At 41.8% G+C, this 21,488-nt stretch overlaps 1 protein-coding gene across 2 annotated transcripts; it reads right to left on the reverse strand.

The window, feature by feature from the left end:
- Window positions 1-2,511: 2,511 nt before the first annotated feature.
- LOC148024397 (uncharacterized) lies at window positions 2,512-8,313 on the reverse strand. 2 transcript variants are annotated; one of them, XM_087694047.1, is made up of 5 exons: window positions 7,807-8,313; window positions 6,722-6,967; window positions 3,874-3,934; window positions 3,014-3,103; window positions 2,512-2,870 (listed from the first exon to the last, which is right to left on the reverse strand). In XM_087694047.1, the coding sequence occupies exons 1-5, from the start codon at window positions 8,296-8,298 to the stop codon at window positions 2,602-2,604; spliced, it is 1,158 nt and encodes a 385-aa protein (XP_087550173.1). In that variant the 5' UTR covers window positions 8,299-8,313; the 3' UTR covers window positions 2,512-2,601. The 2 variants fall into 2 exon arrangements, with proteins under 2 accessions (XP_087550173.1, XP_087550174.1); XM_087694048.1 differs by lacking the exon at window positions 3,874-3,934 and having other exon boundaries at window positions 2,710-2,870.
- Window positions 8,314-21,488: the final 13,175 nt, after the last annotated feature.

The following is a 21,488-nucleotide window of genomic DNA, read 5'->3' on the forward strand; positions in this document are numbered from 1 at the left end:
GTTTTAGGGGACCGGAATGGAACTATGCCCTACAAGCAAAGAGGTCGAGCGATGCATCCCTCTTGTTTCCCATTCTCTTTGAACCAAGTGCGATATGAGTCTGCTTTGCCCCAGTTGTGTCTGCGCAAAGTGGAGCAGTTGTAGACCGACGCTAGAACGCTGTTAGGAGACCCGATTACAAGGAACCCGGACTTTAGGTCAATCCTAATGGGAACGACCGGATAAGTTCCGTTGCGGGGCAGACTCGAGAGACCCTAGTTGGCAAACCCCGTGTCATTCCCTGGGAGTGCCGGGCGATGTCTTCTAGATATATCTCTCGATGGGCTGCTAAGACGTGTCTCGCGATTTGAGGAGCGAACACATTATAAAGCTATTGCCTGAACACACATGGGTTGTCACCCCTTTACTAGAAAGATTGATGTGTGCACAAATTTAGGGTTTCAAACTTATCACCTATCTAGTTGTCACTTGCACAAATTTAGGATTTCAGTCATATCGTCTATTTATCAAGTACACACATGCTTGAATAATGTGACTACCTGATATTTCTTCGCGTAGACAAGCTAGAGCTAATCCACATGGACTTTGAGAAGCATACACACATTAGCCGCAACTTTAATACTAGTTTAAAGGCATGAGTGCACAACAAGAGTGCAATCCCAAGGCATATCAATAGGCCCATTGTATTGTTGTCAATAAAGTTGTGACCTTTGATGTTACCCTCTTCAGAGGTGGTAGTCTCCTCCCCCTCCCCCCCCCTCCCCCCCCCCCCCCACCCCCTTCCCACTTTTTCTCACAAGTATCCCCCAAGGTAGAGTATGGCCTACTTCCTAATTTCCCCATCTTTTCCAACCCTAGAATTAGCACCATTACCCCTTCTTATTTCAAGAAGAAACTCTCAACCCAAGTTGTTATTTTCCATAATTTGTTAGCTCTTGTAGCCCATCATAATTGCTTTTCATATAGGAGAGATGTTATTTTCCATAATTTGTTAGCTCTTGTAGCCCATCATAATTGCTTTTCATATAGGAGGGATGTGAAGTGTTAACTTCTTGAATAGTGAACGAAAAGATTTATGTGAAGCAACTAAAGGGATTTGTTAGTGTAGATTAAAGTACGCTGAGATATTTGATATAAGATTTGCTTGTTGTCTTCTAGAAATGGAGGCATTCAACACAATCATACAATCTTTCACGTCAAAAGAATTGGTTAGAATTCTAAATTGTCTTTAACGGCATGGCAAATTATATTGTATTGATTCCTCCTATAGACCCAAATAAGCACACCCTTGTAGTTGCCCTAATTTCTCCACTTCTTCCCTTAGGTATCCCCCAAGGTGGAGTATAGCCCATTTCCTAATTTCCCCAACTTCTCTAACCCTAGAATTAGCACCATTACCCCTTCTTATTCTCAAGAAGAAACCCTCAGCTCAAGTTGTTATTTTCCATAGTTTGTAGCTCTTGTTGCCTATCATAATCGCTTTTCGTACAAAAGGGATGTGAAGTGAACTTCTTGAATAGTGAGTGAAAAGATCTATGTGAAGCAACTAGAGGGATTTGTTAGTGTAGATTAGCGTATGCTGAGATACTTGATATAAGATTTGCTCATTAACTTCTAGAAATGGAGTCATTCAACACAATCATACAATCTTTCACGTCAAAAAGGATTGATTAGAATTCTAAATCGTCTTTAGCATGGCCAATTATATTGCATTGATTCCTCCTGTAGATCCAAATAACATGTGAGTACAATTGATGGTTCAAAGCCCGTGGATGCTACCAAATACCACTCATTGGCAAGCAAGCATGTGAGTACATTAGGATCGTTTTAATAACATACTATTTTGATATTCAATCATTTGGGAGCTGTACTTCAAGGAATTGCTCATTCAATTTGATCAAAGACATCAACATTGCATCTTATAGTGTCTCTCTCTCTCTCACATACACACACTCACTCACTCACTCACTCTCTGCTGGCTTGAATTTTTAGTCTAGTTGGAAATAATCTATTGCGAAAGGAAGGATGAGTAAAAGCCTATGATGCTACCTTGGAGAACTATTTGCAACTACGGGATGATATGAGTTTCTCACAAGAGTAGCCTTCTACGGTGTACCATGGCAATTAGAGCACCTTGGTAGTGGCGTGGGACAATGGATCTTCCATTCAAGGACAACGAATGTATCGAGGTTCTCATCACTTGTCCGACTACTTTTGGTCTTCTCAACTTCATCCAGGACTACGCATGTATCGAGGTTCATCAACCAATTTTGGTCTTCTCAACTTCATCTACGAGCTTATGTTTAATCACTTACCTGTACAGCAACGACGAGGGGTGTGCACTTCAGTCTTTGCACTCCCTTTTACTATCCTCTCATAGTGATTGTGTCACTTCTCTTGTTAATTTTTCTTCGAGTGAGAGTGGTAGTGTAGTTTTGTGTCTTCTTTCCACCACCTCAGCCTCCCACGTTGTGACACTCAGGAGGGTTATATTGGAATGAGCATTACATGAAACAAATGGACATGACTATTCCATGTTAGCATTTAGCATTTTCAATTTCCTGTTACATTTTCATATCAGTATGCCCTTTCATTTGCTTTTTAATCACACATGGATTGTGCTCTATGAAGAGACACGCTTGCAGTCGCCCTAATAAGCACACGGGAAAGAGAGGGAGGGGCAAGGGGGAATGATGGATTACATGGATATGAATCAACTCCAATCGTGTTGCCGAGCTTTGGTTCCACAAGACTTGATTTCTGTTTGTGAAACCAGTTCGAGTAGATTACATGCGAGTGGCCTTCTGTTTGTGGAACCAGTGCAATTAGATTACATGTGAGTGGCCTGCCCATTCTCAGTACAAGCGCACCTGCATATGCGGTTGACAAACCAAAGAACTATTAGAACATGTGCAGCAAAATAGTCCTCTGCTGCTTTTATTGATCTATCAGCAGACTGTCTTGCTTGCTTTGCTCAAGAGCAAAGAACCATAACCAACATGTCAGCGCTTACCCCAATTGTAAACATCAATACTATATTTGCGACTATTACTACTGCAACCACCCCAAACATCCAATCTGACACCTTTGCGTATGGATTCACCTGACATAAGAATAAGATTTATGACCAATACGTTAAGGAATACATCTGTATATCGAACGGACCCTAGCAAAAGTTCACGTCAAAAGACAAGCAATTAAACACCTTAAAACAGATGCATTTGTGCTAGGATAGACCTGGCAAGGATGATAGGTATAAATATCTGCAGATGAACATAAACTAATGTGCGATAAATTTAAAACAACGCCAGCAATATGCGTGCAAAGATAGTGACACCTTCCTAAACTAATCATATGTAGGCTATCCACATCATCATTACAAGGTATGTCTGATCACTGCCCCATGGTTGGCCAAGCCACTGTGGTCCCACCAACCAGTTTACCTTTACACAAATCTACATAAAAATTCTAGGGTCTTTTATGGGTAAATCCTATCTCAAGTCCTCAAGCCCTATGACGTCCTGGTGTAGAACAGCTCAAATGGTATGATAAGAAATGGTTCAGGGGCATGGTTCTTGTTTATTCAACCAAGTAGGTTGATATGACCTTGAGCGTAACAAAATATTGTCTGCAAGTGCATCAAGGTCCATTATATTGTCATTTGTCTCCAAATCAATTTCACATCAATCCTGATTATCAAAAAGCCCACACGAAACAGGGAACTACTTATAGTGGAAAGTCCCTGATTAAAAAACAGTCTCAGGTCAACTTTCCAGTTACCCATGTTCACCATGCTGCAAAATACAAACACCGTTGCTGATTAAGTAAATCTTGGCATTGTACTGGGCTTTTGGGGTCTTGATAAGCACCGACCTTGTCCATAAATGGCCGCTCTAGAAAAGGCGGTCCTACTATCCAAAGTAGACACATCCAGCTGAAATGCACAGATACCAAATGTTGATCTGTCATTGAGAAATGTATTATGATAGTAAATAGATCTTCTCTGAGTATATTTTCTCTAGGTCAGTACACTCATAGTAACCATGATGACATAGGCAAACCCAGTTCCTCTATAAATTAGAGCTTTCAACATTAGAGTGTAACTTGGCAAGGCTTGCATGACAGATATTCAACACTCAGAATCACATTCTTGACTAGAAATAACAGGAAACAACCCAAAGGAAAAGCTATGGACAATAAAGGCACACGAACATTGCCATAAGGAGGGACTCCCCCCACAAAAAAAACTCTCCCTCTCTTCCTCAGGCCTCTCAAACAAGATGCCAGGCAACTATCTGCCAAAATAGTCAACTATGAATACAAAGTCAGAAAGTCGATATGACAAATTCCTTCTATAGCCTTGCGATCCAGCAATATCTAGACCTCTTGATGTATAACTTCACAAGGTTCAAGTGGCTTGATCAACTTAGCTGCACTAACTGGAAACAAAAGATTTGGTTAGTATAGGCACACGAGGCTACGGTGGGAAGGGTCCACCCCTCTTGTCAAAAGACTTTGTACAAGACACAGGACAATTTCTTTCCACTATTTCAACCAATGCAAACAAAAAAATCAGAATTGTGGGATTCAAAAAGGCTCTTGCACTGAAGCATGGTCGGTCACCACTGCTACGGTATGTGTTTCAATTAGGAGCTAACAACTACAAGATCATCCAGCTGCCCAGCTGGTGACATCTTTGCAGCACCTGGCAACCTCTCTACAGCCTGTTTCCAGCAGCTGCCACTTGCCTTTGCTGATTGAAAGGATTTTGTGCAATTGCCATCTTTTCTTGAAGGCACACAAACTGCTGATGTCATCACAGCTGCACATCCACCATTGGTACTTACGTTTTCTGCCACCATCTTCATCTAACACTGACAAGCCTAATGGACTCCTACTGCCTTTCAGGATCTATGTTGAATACAACACACCTTGACACCACTCTCTCAAACACTTCTGCCCCAGGTCCTTTGAGGAATGGTGATAGGAGCTATTCAACCTCCAACGCTCATTAGATCCTCCTTCCCTACTGAAACACGGGTGGGAATAAAGAATCATGCCTTCAACAAGTAGTATACATAATGACATTTTTCTGTCCAGGCTGAAAGGTATGAAATTTGGAATTGAACAGCTTTGAACTGATTTTAGATTGATGCTGTTGGGTGTGGTGCACGAAAGAAAACCAACAGAATATTTGGTAGAGAGAGAGAGAGAGAGGAAACTCGCACTTACACCAAAGCTAAAATAAGATAGATGGATGATAATAAGCTAACCAATGAAAGTACAATTGATAGAACCTGAATATATAGGCTAAAGTATCCACCTATACCTTTGACCCTTTTTAAATGCCAAGTGGTGTAAAAGGGATTCATACTTAGACACACACTAATATTGTTCACACTGTAGGATGAGTAAAAACTAACAGGTGCATAGCCATTCTCATTGGAACTATTCCTTCCAAGCAATCAAATATGGCGGTGCTGCCCCTTTGAAAGACTTTAGAATTTGTAACTGTTCTATAATGTTTTAAATAAAGAAATTTAACTTACTCTAACCAGCTACATTGGATCTGTGGCTGACGATTGTCCTCTTGGCTTTCATGGCAATAATGATGTTTATACTGCTTAGAAGTTATCTTGAGGTTTGAAAATTTTGAACAGCTTTAGGTGGATTCTAGATTGATGCATAGCCATTCTATTGGAATTATTCCTCCCAAGCAATCATATATGGCAGAGGTTCCCCTTTACAGGTTTTTATAGTTCTTAACGATTCTGTAATGTTTTCAACAAAGAAACTTAACAGTCTTTAACTAGCTCCACTGGATCTGATGCTGAGGGTTGTCCTCTTGGTTTTTTATTACAGTAACCATGTTTATACTGTTTAGACTGAAAGGTATCTTGAAGTTTGGAAATCGTGAACAGCTTTGAGTGGATTTTAGATTGATGCATAGACATCCTTGTTGGAACTATTCCTCCCAAGCAATCAGAGATCGCCGAACTGCTCCTTTATTAGTCTTTATAATTATAATCTCAACTGTTCTATAATGTTTTGAACAAAGAAAATTAACTTTCTTAAACTTATCCCACTGGATCTGATGCTGAGGGCTGTTCTCTTGGTTTTTATGACAATAAGTGACACAATCAGGTCTCAGGCTTTCCTCCTAGAAAGTTGGATTAGATTGATCTGTCATGATCTGAGAGTATGATATAATACAACAAGCTACCTAAAGAATAAATCATGTGGTACCCAAATCAGAAATGCTAGGGTCTGTCTTGCAAGGATAACCAGATTCGTAGCCCAAAAATATTGTGTGCTGATTGCCATAGGTTAAAGTAGACACAGCTCTTCACTGCCACAGCAACAAGGTTTGTGCGTATGCATATGTAGCACCAGCATGTATTGTACATTCATGTGTTTTCTTAATAGATAGTCTCTTTCACAGTTGTGGTGGTATCTGTATTCCTTGCTTTGCGGTCTCTTTCACACCTGCAGAAGCTTCCTCCTTTCTACTTAAATAGCCTCCTAATATTTATAACAGCACACTTACATCACTCATCATGTTTTCATAAAAATATAGTATCATGTCCAATATGTGGCTCATGAAAGTGGACTTTCAATGTCATTAATGAGAACCTTTCCCTGCCTCCCTTCTTCTCTTTCTCACAAAGCAGCATTTGTTTGTGGAACAAAAATAGGAAGCACAAAGAGACTTTTATCATACCTGTGATCTATACACGTTAAAGATGGCATAAGACACTACAGGGAAGGCCAACAAAGTGGGGGTTAGCCAACCAGGAACTCTGGAAGCAGCTTCAGCTGCCTCAGTCTTATCTGAGGCTTCCTCTGCAACTGCACTAAGAATCAAGCCACAGTGGAAAAGAGCAGCTGCAATCAAGGCCACCCCAGCTGTAAACCATGTTTCGTTGCTTCCATCAGCTTTATTAACATTGTTTGTTTGGTCCTTTTCCTGTTTCCAGAAAAAGACAAACGTGAAGAAGTCAAGTACAAATAAAATGACAGGTAAAAGAAAAGTGATGTTACTTCAGCTGTGCATGGCTGTTTACATGTTTATCTAAGCATAAATTTGGGAAGAGTGCACAGCAGACATGACACATGACACAAAGGAATTGCATGGTCACACACAGAGGCATATGTCATAGAACAAATCCAAGCAGAAGGCTAGATGCAGATGCTTATGAAGTACCTATCGAAGCTGCTAAGGCTAAATGGATTGAGCTAGAAGGCCAATACAAGCTTCTGATGAAGTACGAAAGGCTCCTAGTCCATAACTTCAGTACGAAAGCCACTGTAGCAGAACTGTCCTTACCCACAGGCTAGGAATCTATAACTTCCGTATTAAAGCCACTAAGCAGCAGAAGTGTCCCTGTACTGTCTTTTCAGTGGCAAACTGACTCAGTAAAGTCCACAGTGATCCCAGCCAAGAGGACGATGAAAGGTGCAGTAAGAACAAATTCCTAATACAATCCTACCCCTTGCCATCGAGAGGGCCATGGACGAACCTCCTCTTTCATTCAGATAAATTCAGCACAGCTAGCTTTCAAACACTCCCACCTAAACTGTAACTGTATTAAGCTTTTGTTGGACAAAAAATCTATTCAGCATAGGATGTTTAATACGCCCTTTAGCTCCATAACACAACGAAAAATGGCCCTATGCATTTCAATGTGCCTCTATGTCTGCGATGGAAGTATCGCACTCTGATGTCTTGCAGCGCATCCACCAGGTTGTGGTTGCATAAAATTGACAGAAGTCGATAGAAACAAAGAAGATGGACAGGAAGCATGCCTGAATAAGTGATTCGTTTGAGAAAGCGCCAAGGCTCTGATGAGGGACTGATCGTGAGGCAAGAGCCCTAAGATGGCTGGCCTGGCTTTTCCAGTCCAAATCCTCGCAGTTGCGGCGCAGCGAAGGGGCCTCGGCAAGGAGATCGTCGGCGTCAAGCCGCAGGTGAGGCTGCCAGAAGAAAGGCAGATGCTCTGAGGACAAGCTGCCTCTCGCCATCAAGGTGGCACGGCAGGAGCTTGTTAAGCCACTCTTCCTGGTGCAAAAGCTCGGAGAAGGAGACAGCTGCAGACACCTCTCCATAGTTTCTGTGCTCGAGGATACCACACACGCACACAACCGCTCCTCTTCTTCTTCTTCTCGTCGTCGTCGTCGTCCTCCTCTCTCTCTCAGGCTCGCTTGGATGAAAGTCCTGTCGCAGGTCTGCATGTCATCCTTATCTACTGTTGCCTCAATAAGGGATTGATCGAAGGATGCAAAATTCAGAGCTGCCATGTCAGCAGCTGTCCCACGTGGACATCCACCTCATCACTATAGATATTTTTTCAAACCTTTCGCGGCAGCATTTTTGGACGATATGGATAATGATTTGCTGATGGCCCCACAATAAGCGCACTGAGAGAGGTTTCCTACAGTGAGTCTAAGAGCGGTTTCTCATGGAGCATGGGTTTCTTGCCCCAACACGAAAACGGTTTCGCGAAATGTTCTTGGGTCACACAAGGGGGTTTCCAAAAACCCTGTTGAATATAATCTTAACAATAAAGTGGTCTCTTTTTTCCTATACATGGAGACTGATCCAGCTGTGTCAGCTGACAAGGGAGGTGGGAGATGACGATTTTGTGTGAAAACACCAATTGGGGGGGTGTTTCCCAAAAAAAGGGTGATTTTGAAGAAAAACCAAGAACCTCCAATGTGGCATGGAAGGGCTCCCAGTTCTAGGGAAAATTCCATCATTTGTTCCTTCACCTTCCCAAGAAGCTCAATAACAGCTAGACCAGCCCGTGATTTCTTTGCAAGTGGCACCAATAAATAAAAGCAAATCATACTCCCTATCGTTGATGAACATCTTTGAAGATGTCAATAGTAGACCTTTTTACCGGCCCTAGTTTGAATGATAGCCGGTAAAAAGGTCTACTATTGACACCTTGTTGCAAAAGTTTTGAAACACGCAAATTAGCCCACAAATCTAGGAAATTAATCACATGAAAGGTCTTGCTATGAAATATTCCTGGTCTTTTTGGTTACAAAACACTATTGGAAAGCCCCTCTAAGAAGGGGCATCAAAGTTTCAAACATACAACGCATGAACTTTGGAGGCACCTTCCCACACTATTAACCATCATATCCCCCACAAATGACCAACCATGGTCATGTGGGGAATCAATGTGGTTAACAAGTAGATAACATGGCTTGGAATATTACTCGTTATTTAAACCACCAAATAATTGTGATTTAAACCATAAGCACTACAAAGGCATGAGGGGAATACCAATGAATATTTCTAACATGTGCTCGAAAAAAATCCAGATGCCAATATACACATTAGTGCAATTGTCGGTATGTGCGTTAGTATATGTGTTCGTATAAGCATTGATAATTTTGTGCCAGTAGTTGTGCTAATATATGCACCATTATATACATCGGTATACACATTGATATATTCATCACTATATACCATCGCATATAACGATGTATATTTTGGTACATATATTGGTGTACCTGCCAACATATATACCCAGCACAAATATCAGTGCAAATACCAATGTCATTTATAACAATATCTAAAGTAAAACTTTCATTTCCTCTACTCATTTTTGCATCTTGTAATATCATGTACCCGAACACACAATCCATCGAGGTAACTGCTTTTCTTCCCTCCATTTTTATGTGTCTTCAGTTCTTTTCCTTGTTTTTCTCTTCCATACACATACATAAAGAAAGAAAAAACATGTCTACAAGGTCTTTATGTGTTTTCTTCATCTTCTTTTTGCTTTTGTGTGAAAGAGATTGTGTAAAAGAAATAGAGAGCAGGAGAAAAGAGTTAAGAAAGAAAAAGCAAGTGAATGAGGTAATGTAGGCTATGTAGATGTATTTCTAGCTCATTTAAATCTATGTTATAATGAAAATGGTATGAAAGAGAAAAAGACACCCACAGAGAGAGACAGAGAGAGAGAGGGAGAGAGAGAGAGATCCTTGGACTAATGTTGCAAAATTATTTATCAAAGGAGACTTGTACCTCCCATGGTCACATGGTTATCTGAGCATCTTGGTGGCGTGTGTTGAATTCTACGAGGGCTCCTAAATTGTCACAGTCATTTCTTCTTACTCATTTGATTGCCTCTTGGTAAGATATAATTCGCTTTGCAATTTGATATCTTGATCTCCGAAAGGAGGCTAATTTATTACATGTAGAAATGTTGGCCACATCCAAGCTGCTTCATTGGCCAAATAAAGATTTGCAGTGAGATAAATTTAATCAGATGGCTCGATTGGGGCTGCAATCAGTACATGACGTTATCATTCATGGGGGCAATCCCATCTTTGTTCTTTCCGGCACATATGACAACACTTTCGGGTGCCTAGAGGCTATAGCCAAATCTAGTCAACCCTACAAGACTAGCTTTAGTGGTATAATCCATGGCTAAATTTTAGCCTACTGCACCTTGGCATGATTGGATGTTTATAAACCAGATGATTTTCAAAAAAGATTAGCTAACCAAATCTACCACAAGATGGTAAAGGATAAGATAGCCATTGGATGTTTGTGAAACCACAAGATGATTGGCATGCCCAAGATAGCAATGAGAAGTAGTAGGATAGGTTTCTTCAATTGGGGAGGTCCAAGATTCCTTATCAAGGAAAAGTTTTTATTTGGAGGTTGTTTTTCGATTGTCTTCCTACTACAGATATCCTACATGCTCGCAAGATCTCACAAGGCCATTGTATCTTTTGCACTGCCTATTATGAGACACCGATTCACCTCTTCATCTCTTGCCCTCTTGTGAGACAAATTTGGAGCTTTGTTTCCCATGTGTGGACCTTGGTGACTCGTTAGTCAACGAACACCCATTTGTTCTTGGTTCTGCTGAGAGAAGATGGCTTCATTGTCTTCTTTGCACTTGCATTGTCCCTACCTTTTCCAATTTCTCAAATGGATAACTCTGTGATACATTTGGTGTATCCGTAATAAGTAATGCCTTTATTTTTTATTTAGCCTTGAAAATTTGTGGTCATGTGGCCCATGCTCAAGGATTACTCTTATGGCAAATTTCTTCCATGATTTTAAAAGATGTGGCTGTTCCTTGTCTAAATGTTTTTTGCTCTACTCCAACCTACATCCATCATGATATTTGTGTGTTATTTTATAGTAGCCTTTTGGCTTTGACTTGTGCTTTGACAAGATCTTCATAGCTGGCCAAAAGGCCTCATGTGAGACTTGTATCCTTTCAAATTGGATTGCCTGAAGGCTTGATCTAAATATTTCATACATTAATATACACTTATTCATGAAAGAGAGGCATAGAGAGAGAGAGAGAGAGAGAGAGAGAGAGAGAGGATTGAGTGAGGGAAATAGAATAGAAATGAGTTGGCATTGTTGGTTGTGTAATTTACTATGTGTTGTTTTCATCTCTTCTTAATATGTTTAGTTATATAAGGGAAAAAAGGAAGAGAGTGAGTGAAGAAGAGAGTTAAATTTGGTTATCTTGTTAAGTAAGTGGTTAAATTAGTGAAAACTTTCATCTTATATGCAAAATTGAGAAGAGTTTGGGAAGGAAGGATGAAATAACCTTTTAAATTAGGAAATTAAAGTAAGGTAGGTTGAATATAGGGCCAAAAGATTATTGAAATTCATGTTTAGTTTCATATTTAAAACTCCTTACCAAATATAGACAATGAAATACAATTGAGAAGAGCTTAATATATTAACAAAGGTGTATTGATTACCTATGTGTCAAATAATTTCATATTTGAGGAGGTTGCATGCACATGCAAGATATCCAACATCAGGCTCTTGGCTTAAGTCATGTATGTGGTATGTTTATCATTATATTTTTCTTTCTTGCTAAAATGTATAGAAGCAAACATTTCTTTAGGAAGTTATGTTCTATTGTTTTATACAAGTGTGTTAAATTAAAGGTAGAAATTAGAAATTTGTTTATATGAAAAGAATAATTGAAAAGTAAAAATTGTATAAAGAGTCAATGATTAAGAATTGTTAAATGAAGATAGCAAAAAGATAGAAGGTAAAAGGAAAGTAGTAGGCACAACTTAGTGGGGTAGACTTCTCAATAGTATGCAAGCTTAGGTGTGGATAAGTTTCTCAATGGTATGCAAGCCTAAGTGGAAGAGACTTCTAAGTCGTAAATAGGCAAGCCTAAGTGGGGTAAGCTTGCTTAGTAGTAGGCAAGCTTAAGGGTGGGGAAGCTTGGAGAGATGTGGATGGCTTTTGCATTCGTGCTCCAACACCTTGTGCACTTATCTTTCTCTTTCTTGTAGTGGTTGAAGATCATATGTTTGGTTATCTTTCTTTGTGGTTATCTTGTAGTTAGCCTAGCATGTTCCTTCTTGTAGCCCTACAGTTAGCATGGTGCACCTACTCTTTATTATTCATGGTGGTTATCTTTTTTATATTTTGAAGTAGCACTGTAGTGGCTAAAGATCCCCTCAAGTCTACACCTCACATTCCTTAGATCAATATAGCCGCTCAACTACTAAGGCTTCATGTTCTCTTTCCAAGATGAATTATTCAATGGCATGTTAGGTGACTGACATGAGGATACACCACTGATTCTACAACTAGATTACACCCCCGTATTCTGCATGGAAGTTTAGGATGAAAATTTTCTTGAAGGGCAAAGATGTTTGGAATTACATTGAAGGAGACATGGCAGTAGCACCCAAAGTTCCTATGTGAAATGCTACTGTAGAATAGGTAAATGCTAGGGAAAGATTGGGAGTAGACATAGAGTATAGTCATGTATTGGCTATCTATCTATGTCACAGATAGCATGATGGGCTATTTGCAAGAATGTGATGGGTGGAAGCATGGTTAGGTGGTACTAAAAGGAGTGTCATTGACAATCCTTTGGTAAGTGGTATATTGTGCCTTTTTGTATGCGTATTTAGGAAATAGTAGGCTCTTATTTTATTAAATTGTTTGAGTTTTAAAGGGAGAGACATGCCATGAGCTATAATAGTTTTCGTCCAGTTCTCAACAATGACTATACCACTCCTTTGTGTGTTTGTGCATGTGTTTGTGTGTCCAGCGAGTTACCTAGTTGACCAGGCTCCCACTCATTTTTCCATTTTGCGCAACTACCTTGTTGAAGCTTTGGTTCTCTCTCTCTCTCTCTCTCTCTCTCTCTCTCTCTCTCTCTCTCTCTCTCTCTCTCTCTCTCTCTCTCTCTCTCTCTCTCTCTCTCTCTCTCTCTCTCTCTCTCTCTCTCTCTCTCCTTGTGAGCACGATTGGTGTGAAGCAAGGATGCCCACTCTCACCGACTCTATTTGGGCTATACATTGATAAGATAGCAGAGTTTATTCAACAGCGAGCTGGTGGAGGTATAGATCTCAGTGGAGCCACAGTTCATATCTTACTATATGTAGATGACATTGTGTTGGTCTCAGACTCAGCTCAGGGATTACAGCAGCATTTATTAGCATTGGATGATTTTTGCATACAGAGAGGCATGACAGTGAACCTTGGTAAAACCAAGGTTCTTATATTCCATGCATCAGCTCAGATACGCAGACAGAGTATTTTCATGGCAGCAGGAGGGAGTATTGAGGTCACTGGATCATATGTATATTTGGGAGTCACCTTTACAGTAGCTTTAGGGACTTTCTCGATGACACAGGCAGCTCGTGACCGCCTCACTAGAGGATACTCAGCATTGGCTCTTATGGAGCGACAGTGTCATCAGGCACATTTCCAGGAGCCCCGCACCAAGGGGTGGCTCTTTGATACTCTAGTCACTCCAACACTGATGTATGGAGCAGCTATATGGGGGCCAGGCCTTGCCGATTATGTATGGACATTGATGGAGAGACCTCAGGTGATCATGATATCTAGATTGATTCGCAGCAAGGCCTCAGTCCCACATGACATTGTGCGAGCAGAGCTTGCCACACCGCCCATGCTAGTCAAGGCATTATTTCAGACAGTCTACTTCCTACACATATTTTAGGATATGGACAGAGATTGCATTGCATATAGAGCATATATGGCATCTCAGGAGATGGCTCGAGCGGGGGATACCACATCATGGTATGCACAGACTAGAGCTTGGTTTGACAGACATGGGCTGGACATTGATAGACTCCCACCTCTTCTATATGATACTCAGGCTCCCACTTACACCCTCTCTCTCTCTAAGAGGAACAGAGTCATCAGAAAGGAGATATGGCATATTTATATACAGAGGACATGGGTCAACCCTGCACAGCCACTGCCATTGAAGATGGCACATTATTATACACAGTTCTTGAGTATATCAGAGCAGGGATTCATAGAGATTCTGAGATATATGCAGATCTATATGCCACATCGATTGAGAGTTCTTATTGGACAGCTCAGGGTATCATCACATCAGCTTATGATTGAGAGTGGCACAGCCAGTGGCATCCCACGGGAGGAGAGGATATGCCCCCTTTGCAGATCAGAGGTGGAGAGTGAGGAGCATTTTGTTCTCAGATGCCCAGGATACTCAGAGTTGAGATCTAGATACACATTGAGCAGCTCACTTCAGGGATGTATGACTGATATGGATCAGAGATCATTTGGCCGTTTTCTGGGAGAGGCATGGCACATCAGAGAGCAGAGCACACAGTGGGTCCTAGTTAGAGAGGGTCCCACCCAGACGACTATTACACAGTTCTTTCAGACAGACAGAGTGAGAGCTACTGTACCAGCCTCCAGCCAGACCTCCGGGCTCACACTACAGCAGGCTGAGGACCAGCGTACCCGACGCCGCAAGAGGATCCGTGGGTTTCGGACCCCACAGCCACACCGACAGGAGATCCGGAGGATTCTTGATCTACATCGACAGCAGACTGAGATCCGACGACACTCGACACATTGGATCTCAGATCTCCAGTTTGCTCTTTCTCCACCGCCAATGTACCACATCCTGCATCCAGGAGGGATCACCTGCTATTAGTTACTTCGACGACTGCTATTACATCCCAGGATAGTATATCTCCCTGCATCTGTTACATATACACATCGCACCACTTTATCACAGCCGACAGTTGTTCCCCTATCAAAGCCGACATTTGTTCCCCTTTGGTAGCCATTATCTGGAGTACCAGAGCTACATATGCACATACACATACACGACACTTATCACACTCACAGCACCGTATTTTCAGTTTCCAGTTTTTAGCTTTTCATTCAGCACTTTTATTTTGGATAGCTGGACCTCATCAGTTGTATCACAGTTTGTCTCATAGGCCAGTTTTGGTCTTTAGAAGACGTTAATATAACTTTCTTTCTTTCTTTATCTCTTAGTTGCCCTAATTTCTCAACTTCTTCCCTTAGGTATCCCCCAAGATAGAGTATGGACCACTTCCTAATTTCCCCAACTTCTCCAACCCTAGAATCAGCACCATTACCCCTTCTTATTCTCAAGAAGAAACCCTCAGACGAAGTTGTTATTTTCCATAGTTTGTTAGCTCTTGAAGCCCATCATAATTGCTTTTCTTACATGAGGGATGTGAAGTGTTAACTTCTTGAATAGTGAGCAAAAAGATCTATGTGAAGCAACTAGAGGGATTTGTTAGTGTAGATTAGGGTATGCTGAGATATTTGATATAAGATTTGCTCATTATCTTCTAGAAATGGAGTCATTCAGCACAATCATACAATCTTTCACATGAAAATGATTGGTTAGAATTCTAAATTGTCTTTAGCATGGCTAATTATACTCCATTGATTCCTCCTATAGATCCAAATAACAAGTTGTGTACAATTGATGGCTCAAAGCTAGTGGATGCTACCAAATACTACTCATTGGCAAGCAAGAATGTGAATACATTAGGATCTTTCTAATAACATAATAATTTGATATTCAATCATTTGGGAGCTATCCTTTAAGAATTTGCTCATTCAAATTGATCAAAGACATCAACATTGCATCTTATAGTGTCTATCACACACACACACACACACACACACACACACACACACACACACACACACACACACACACACACACACACACACACACACACACACACACACACACACACACACACACACACACACACACACACACACACACACACACACACACACACACACACACACACACACACACACACACACACACACACACACACACACACACACACACACACACACACACATGTGCGCGCGTTCTTTGCTCTTGATTAAAGCAGGCAAGATAGTCTACTGATAAATTAATAAAAATAGCAGAGGACTATTTTGCTGCACATGTTCTAATAGTTCTTTGGTTTTTCAACCGCATATGCAAGTGTGCTTGTACTGAGAATGGGCAGGCCACTCACATGTAATCTATTTGAATTGGTTTCACAAATAGAAGGCCATTCACATGAAATCTACTTGAAATGGTTTCACAAACAGAAATCAAGTCTTGTGGAACCAAAGCTCGGCAACACGATTGGAGTTGATTCATGTCCATGTAATCCAAGCCTCCTCCTTGCCCCTCTCCTTCCCGTGTGCTTATTAGCGCAATTGCAAGGGTGTCTCTTCATAGAGCACAACCCATGTGTAATTAAAAAGTAAATGAAAGGGTATACTGATATGAAAATTTAAGAGGAAATTGAAAATGCTAAATGCTAACATGAAGTAGTCATGTCCATATGTTTCATGTAATGCTCATTCCAATATATCCCTCTTGAGTGTCGCAACGTTGGAGGCGCAGGTGGTGGAAAGAATGTAAAATATTACACGGCGCAGCGAATAGAATCTGAGAAAGAGATAGAGAGTACACAACAGATAAGAGGAGAATCAATAAATTCTTTAACTCCAAACAACTGATACAAAGATGGCTCTGTCCACCCGTGCGCTTCCACTGTGTGAAGCTTAGATGGCAATCTAGACAGAAGATAGGTGAAGAGCTTAAGGCTAGCTGGAACAACAACTCTGACTGGGTGAAAGATGAGTGATTGATGGCTGTGAAGGGGTTTAGCTTTTATAGCCCGCGAAGGTCGTTAGGTCGGACCTACCATATGAGCCTCCACTGGTCGGCTAGGGAATATTCCCTTTACCATCGAGGCCCCGGACCCCACAATAGGGGCCCCTTTTAACTCCCTTACCCCGTACCTCGATGCAATGCACCTCGAGTTGCTACCAGCTTAACCACTCCGTCTAACCCAAAGATTAGACCCACAACGGTCACCTTTTTGCCATTCGGTCACATAGACCTCATCTGATATACAAGTCAGGACTCAACCAATGTCTGGGCTCACATTTGGCTTCTCCTCATAATGGGGGCCTTACAACTTTGAGCACCATGGATCATTGGTAGCACCTAATGAGGGTGGGGCATTGATCATATCTAACACCCCCCCTCAATGTCCACCTATAGGTGAACTATCTCCTGGGCCCAATGCCGAGTCTCTGAAGATGAACTTGAAGTAGATCCTTCGTAAGTGCTTTGGTGAAGATATCTACTCCATTCTCCTCTGTTGGACAGTAGACCAGTTCCATTATCCCATCCTCCATCAAATCACGCACATAGTGATACTGGATCTCTATATGTTTGGTGCGTGCATGAAACACTGGATTTTTGGCAATGGCAATGCAACTTTGATTGTCACATCTCAGCACAGTTGGTTCTTCATCCTGCACTCCCATATGCCATAGAATCCTTCTCAACCATACTGCTTCACATGCAGCAAAACAAGCTGCCCTGTACTCTGCTTCGGTAGAAGACAATGCCACTGTTGGCTGCTTCTTACTAATCCAAGAGAAAATTCCTGAACCCAAAGAGAAACAATAACTAGAAACTGACTTCCTGGAATCACTGTCTCCTGCCCAATCTGAGTCACAGTTCCCCACAAGAGAAGTTCCGAAACTGTATGTGATACCATAGTCAAGAGTTTTCTTCAAGTATCTGAGCACCCGCATCCCAGCCTTCCAATGACTCTCATGAGGTTTGTTTGAGAACCTGCTCAAAACACCAACATCAAAACTGATATCTGGTCTGGTGTTACACAAGTAGATCAGGCTGCCGACCAACCTCCTATACCTCCCAATGTCTGCTAGTGCTGATGTATCCTCGACGGATAACTTTGCATTCACCTCCATAGGTGTAGCTATCTCCTTGCACTTAGTCATGCCAAATGCCTTCAAGATCTCCCATGCATACTTCTTCTGAGAGATGAAGATCTTTCTTGGCTCTTTCCAGACTTCAATCCCCAAACAATAGTGCAGCAAGCCCAAGTCTGTCATTTCAAACTCAGAACTCAAAGCCTTTCGAGTTTGGTTGATCATATCTTCATAGTCACTTGTAATAAGAAGGTCGTCCACATATAGGACAATCACTACAGACTTTTTACCATCCCTGTAAACATACAAGTTAGCATCTGAGGCACATCTTTTGAAGTTTAGGTTTAAAAAGAACTTATCTATCCGCTGGTACCATGCTATGGGGGCTTGTTTCAGCCCATATAATGCCTTCTTCAGCTTACACACTTTGTTCTCGAAATGGGGGGCCTCAAACCCTAGTGGCTGAGCCACGTACACCTCCTCCTTGAGGTCACCATTTAAGAACGCTGACTTAACATCCATTTGGTACACTGGACACTTCTTGTGGGCAGCCACTGCAAGTACTGTGCGAATAGTGGTCATTCTGGCAGTTGGGGCAAATGACTCTTGAAAATCAAACCCTTCAACTTGTGAAAATCCTTGGGCAACCAGTCTAGCTTTGTACTTCTCTAAGGTACCATCAGCCTTGTACTTTACCTTCCAGATCCACTTGGTGCCAATAACCTTCCGCTTTGCTAGTCGATCCACTAGCTCCCAAGTGTCATTCTTCATTATGCTGTCATACTCTGCCTGCATAGCAGCCTTCCATGATGGATCTGCAAGTGCTTCTTCTAAGTCAGTTGGCTCCTTTACTTCTCTCATAATCTCAACCATCAAGGCCATATTGACTATGTGAGCAGAAGCCCTCCTTTACTCCTCTATTCTCTGAGACCTCCTTGGTCCGTCTACCTTCTCCTCAACATATGCAGGCATAGGATTATTGTGGTCATAGAGCTGCTTCACCCAGTGCGGCAATGGCTTTTCCGGTGGGGTGATGTCAGGTTGGTGAACCTTTTCCTCATCATCTGAAGATGATGCTTCCTCCTCCTTAAGGATAGGGATAGCTCTTGGGACAGGTTCATAGTGGACTGCTTCTTTGCTTGATGATAAAGTGGAAGAACTTGCCTTCTCCTCCTCCATTGTATGCGGCTCCTCCTTGAACACCTCATCACGGCTCACGATGATCTTCTTTGCCTCTTGGTCATATAATTTGTAAGCCTTTTGCTCATCACTATAACCCAAGAAGATACATTTCCTGCTTTTTGGTTTCAACTTGTTTCTCTTCTCATCTGGAACATGTGCATAACATTCACATCCAAAAATTTTGAAATGTGAGACAGATGGTTTCTTACCAGTGTAAGCCTCATGAGGTGTTTTTCCCTTGAGAGCCTTTGTATAGCACCGATTTAGAATGTAGACTACAGTATTAACAACTTCAGCCCAAAAATGGTTAGGCATTCCCTTGCCCTTTAGCATGCATCTTGCCATCTCCACAATGGTGCGATTCCTGCATTCCACAACACCATTCTGCTGAGGTGTGTGAGGCGTTGTCAATTGACGCTTGATCCCTTTGCTCTTGCAAAAGCCTTCAAACTCTTTTGAGTTGAACTCACCACCACCATCTGTTCTAAATTTCTTCACACTTTTCCCTGTTTCATTCTCAACAAGTTTTAGCCATTCTTTAAACTTACCAAAAGCTTGAGTCTTATCACGAAGGAAGTACACCCACATCTTCCTACTATAGTCATCGACAATCAACATAAAATAAGAAGATCCCCCCAAGGCCTGTGTAGGCATCTTACCACACAAGTCAGCATGCACCAACTCTAGAGGAGCTTGTGCTCTATTCTTGCTTTCTTGTGGAAATGCCTTTCTCTGTTGCTTGCCCATCATACAAGTTTCACATGGTTCCTTCAATTCAGTTATTGTAGGTAGGTGAGCAACCATACCTTGCTTTTGCATCTCCTTCAACACTGCAAATCTGATGTGTCCAAACCTTTCATGCCAAAGCTTACTTGTGCCCACTCCAGCGGTGGCTGTAAGAGCACTTAGCTCATACAGGTTGTTCCTTCTTTCTCCTTTGCCAACAATTGTGCCAGCACTATCAAGAATTTCTGCACCTGTCTTCTTGAACCTCACTTCATGACCAAGATCAGTTATGGCAGCAAACTGATAAGAGATTTCTCCTGATTTCGGGAACATACAACACATTTGAAAGCTTTTTGACTTTACCATTTGCAGGAACAAAAGAAATAGTACCTGTGCCCGCAGCAGGGCATTTAGCATCATTTCCAACCGTCAGAGTGATGGATTCTTGTAGAGGCTGCATGGAACTGTATAGACCTTTCTTGTTGGTCATGTGACGGGAGGCCCCACTATCCAACACCCATGAGTTAGTGGTAGATTCTTCTTGCGCCGAGGAGCACACTTCCTCAATGGTCGCCATGAATAATTCCAACTCTGCTTCAGCCGTATTGGCTGTCTCTTTCTCTTTACTTTTAAGGGTACCATTCTTTTCATCTGCCTTCTTGACATGACAATCTGCAATTGCATGTCCTTTCTTCTTGGAGTAGAAGCACTCTCCTTGAAACTTCTTCTTTTCGCCCTTCTTCTTTTTGTCACCATCATTTTTGGTGAAGGATCCACCTTTGCCTTTTGCATTGGCAGAGAATGCAGCATCTCCATTGTTGCTTCCTTCTCGGGCTTTCAGCCTCAACTCCTCCTCCATTAATAATGCACAAAACTCCTCAAAAGTCAAAGCTTGAGGTCTCACCAGAGTATTAAGGGCAGTTACTAATCCATCAAAATTTTCTGGACAAATCCGAAGACACCTCCGAGCTAGCTCTTCGCTAGTCTTTTGTATCCCAGCGCCAGCCATCTGGTCGCGCAGATTCTTAATCCGAGTGATGAATGCTTCAACCGTCTCTCCTTCAGCAAACTTCTATGCTGCTAGTTGATTCTCCAAGTTTTGAATCCTTGTTTGGTTTCGTGTTTCATACTGACTCCTTAGTACATTCCAAGCCTCTGACGCTTTGGTTGTATGATGGTGAATCAAAGTCAGAACACTGTCAGAACAGCTTGTAACTAAGGCACACAATGCATCTGCATTCCTTCGTTTCCAAGCTCGTAGAAGATCTGCATTCGGAGGAATCATCACACTAGGATTTGATGGGTCGGGGGTAGGCTGTGGTTCTACGTCAGTCCCCAGCACAGTCTCTAGAAGCTCATAAGAATCAAGGATAGTTGTAATTTTGAACTTCCACAAGGTGTAGTTTGTACCATCTAACTTGCCTTCGCTAAAGGTTGGTGGACGAATCCTCAGTGTTTGAATAGCCGGTGCAGCAACACCACCTCCTGCACCGCTTCTTGATGCGCCAGAACCGCTTTCGGAAGT

This window comes from Lygodium microphyllum, chromosome 15 (assembly GCF_053477565.2).
Source record: "Lygodium microphyllum isolate KBCC chromosome 15, Lygodium_microphyllum_v1.1.10, whole genome shotgun sequence".
Classification (NCBI taxonomy): Eukaryota; Viridiplantae; Streptophyta; class Polypodiopsida; order Schizaeales; family Lygodiaceae; genus Lygodium; species Lygodium microphyllum.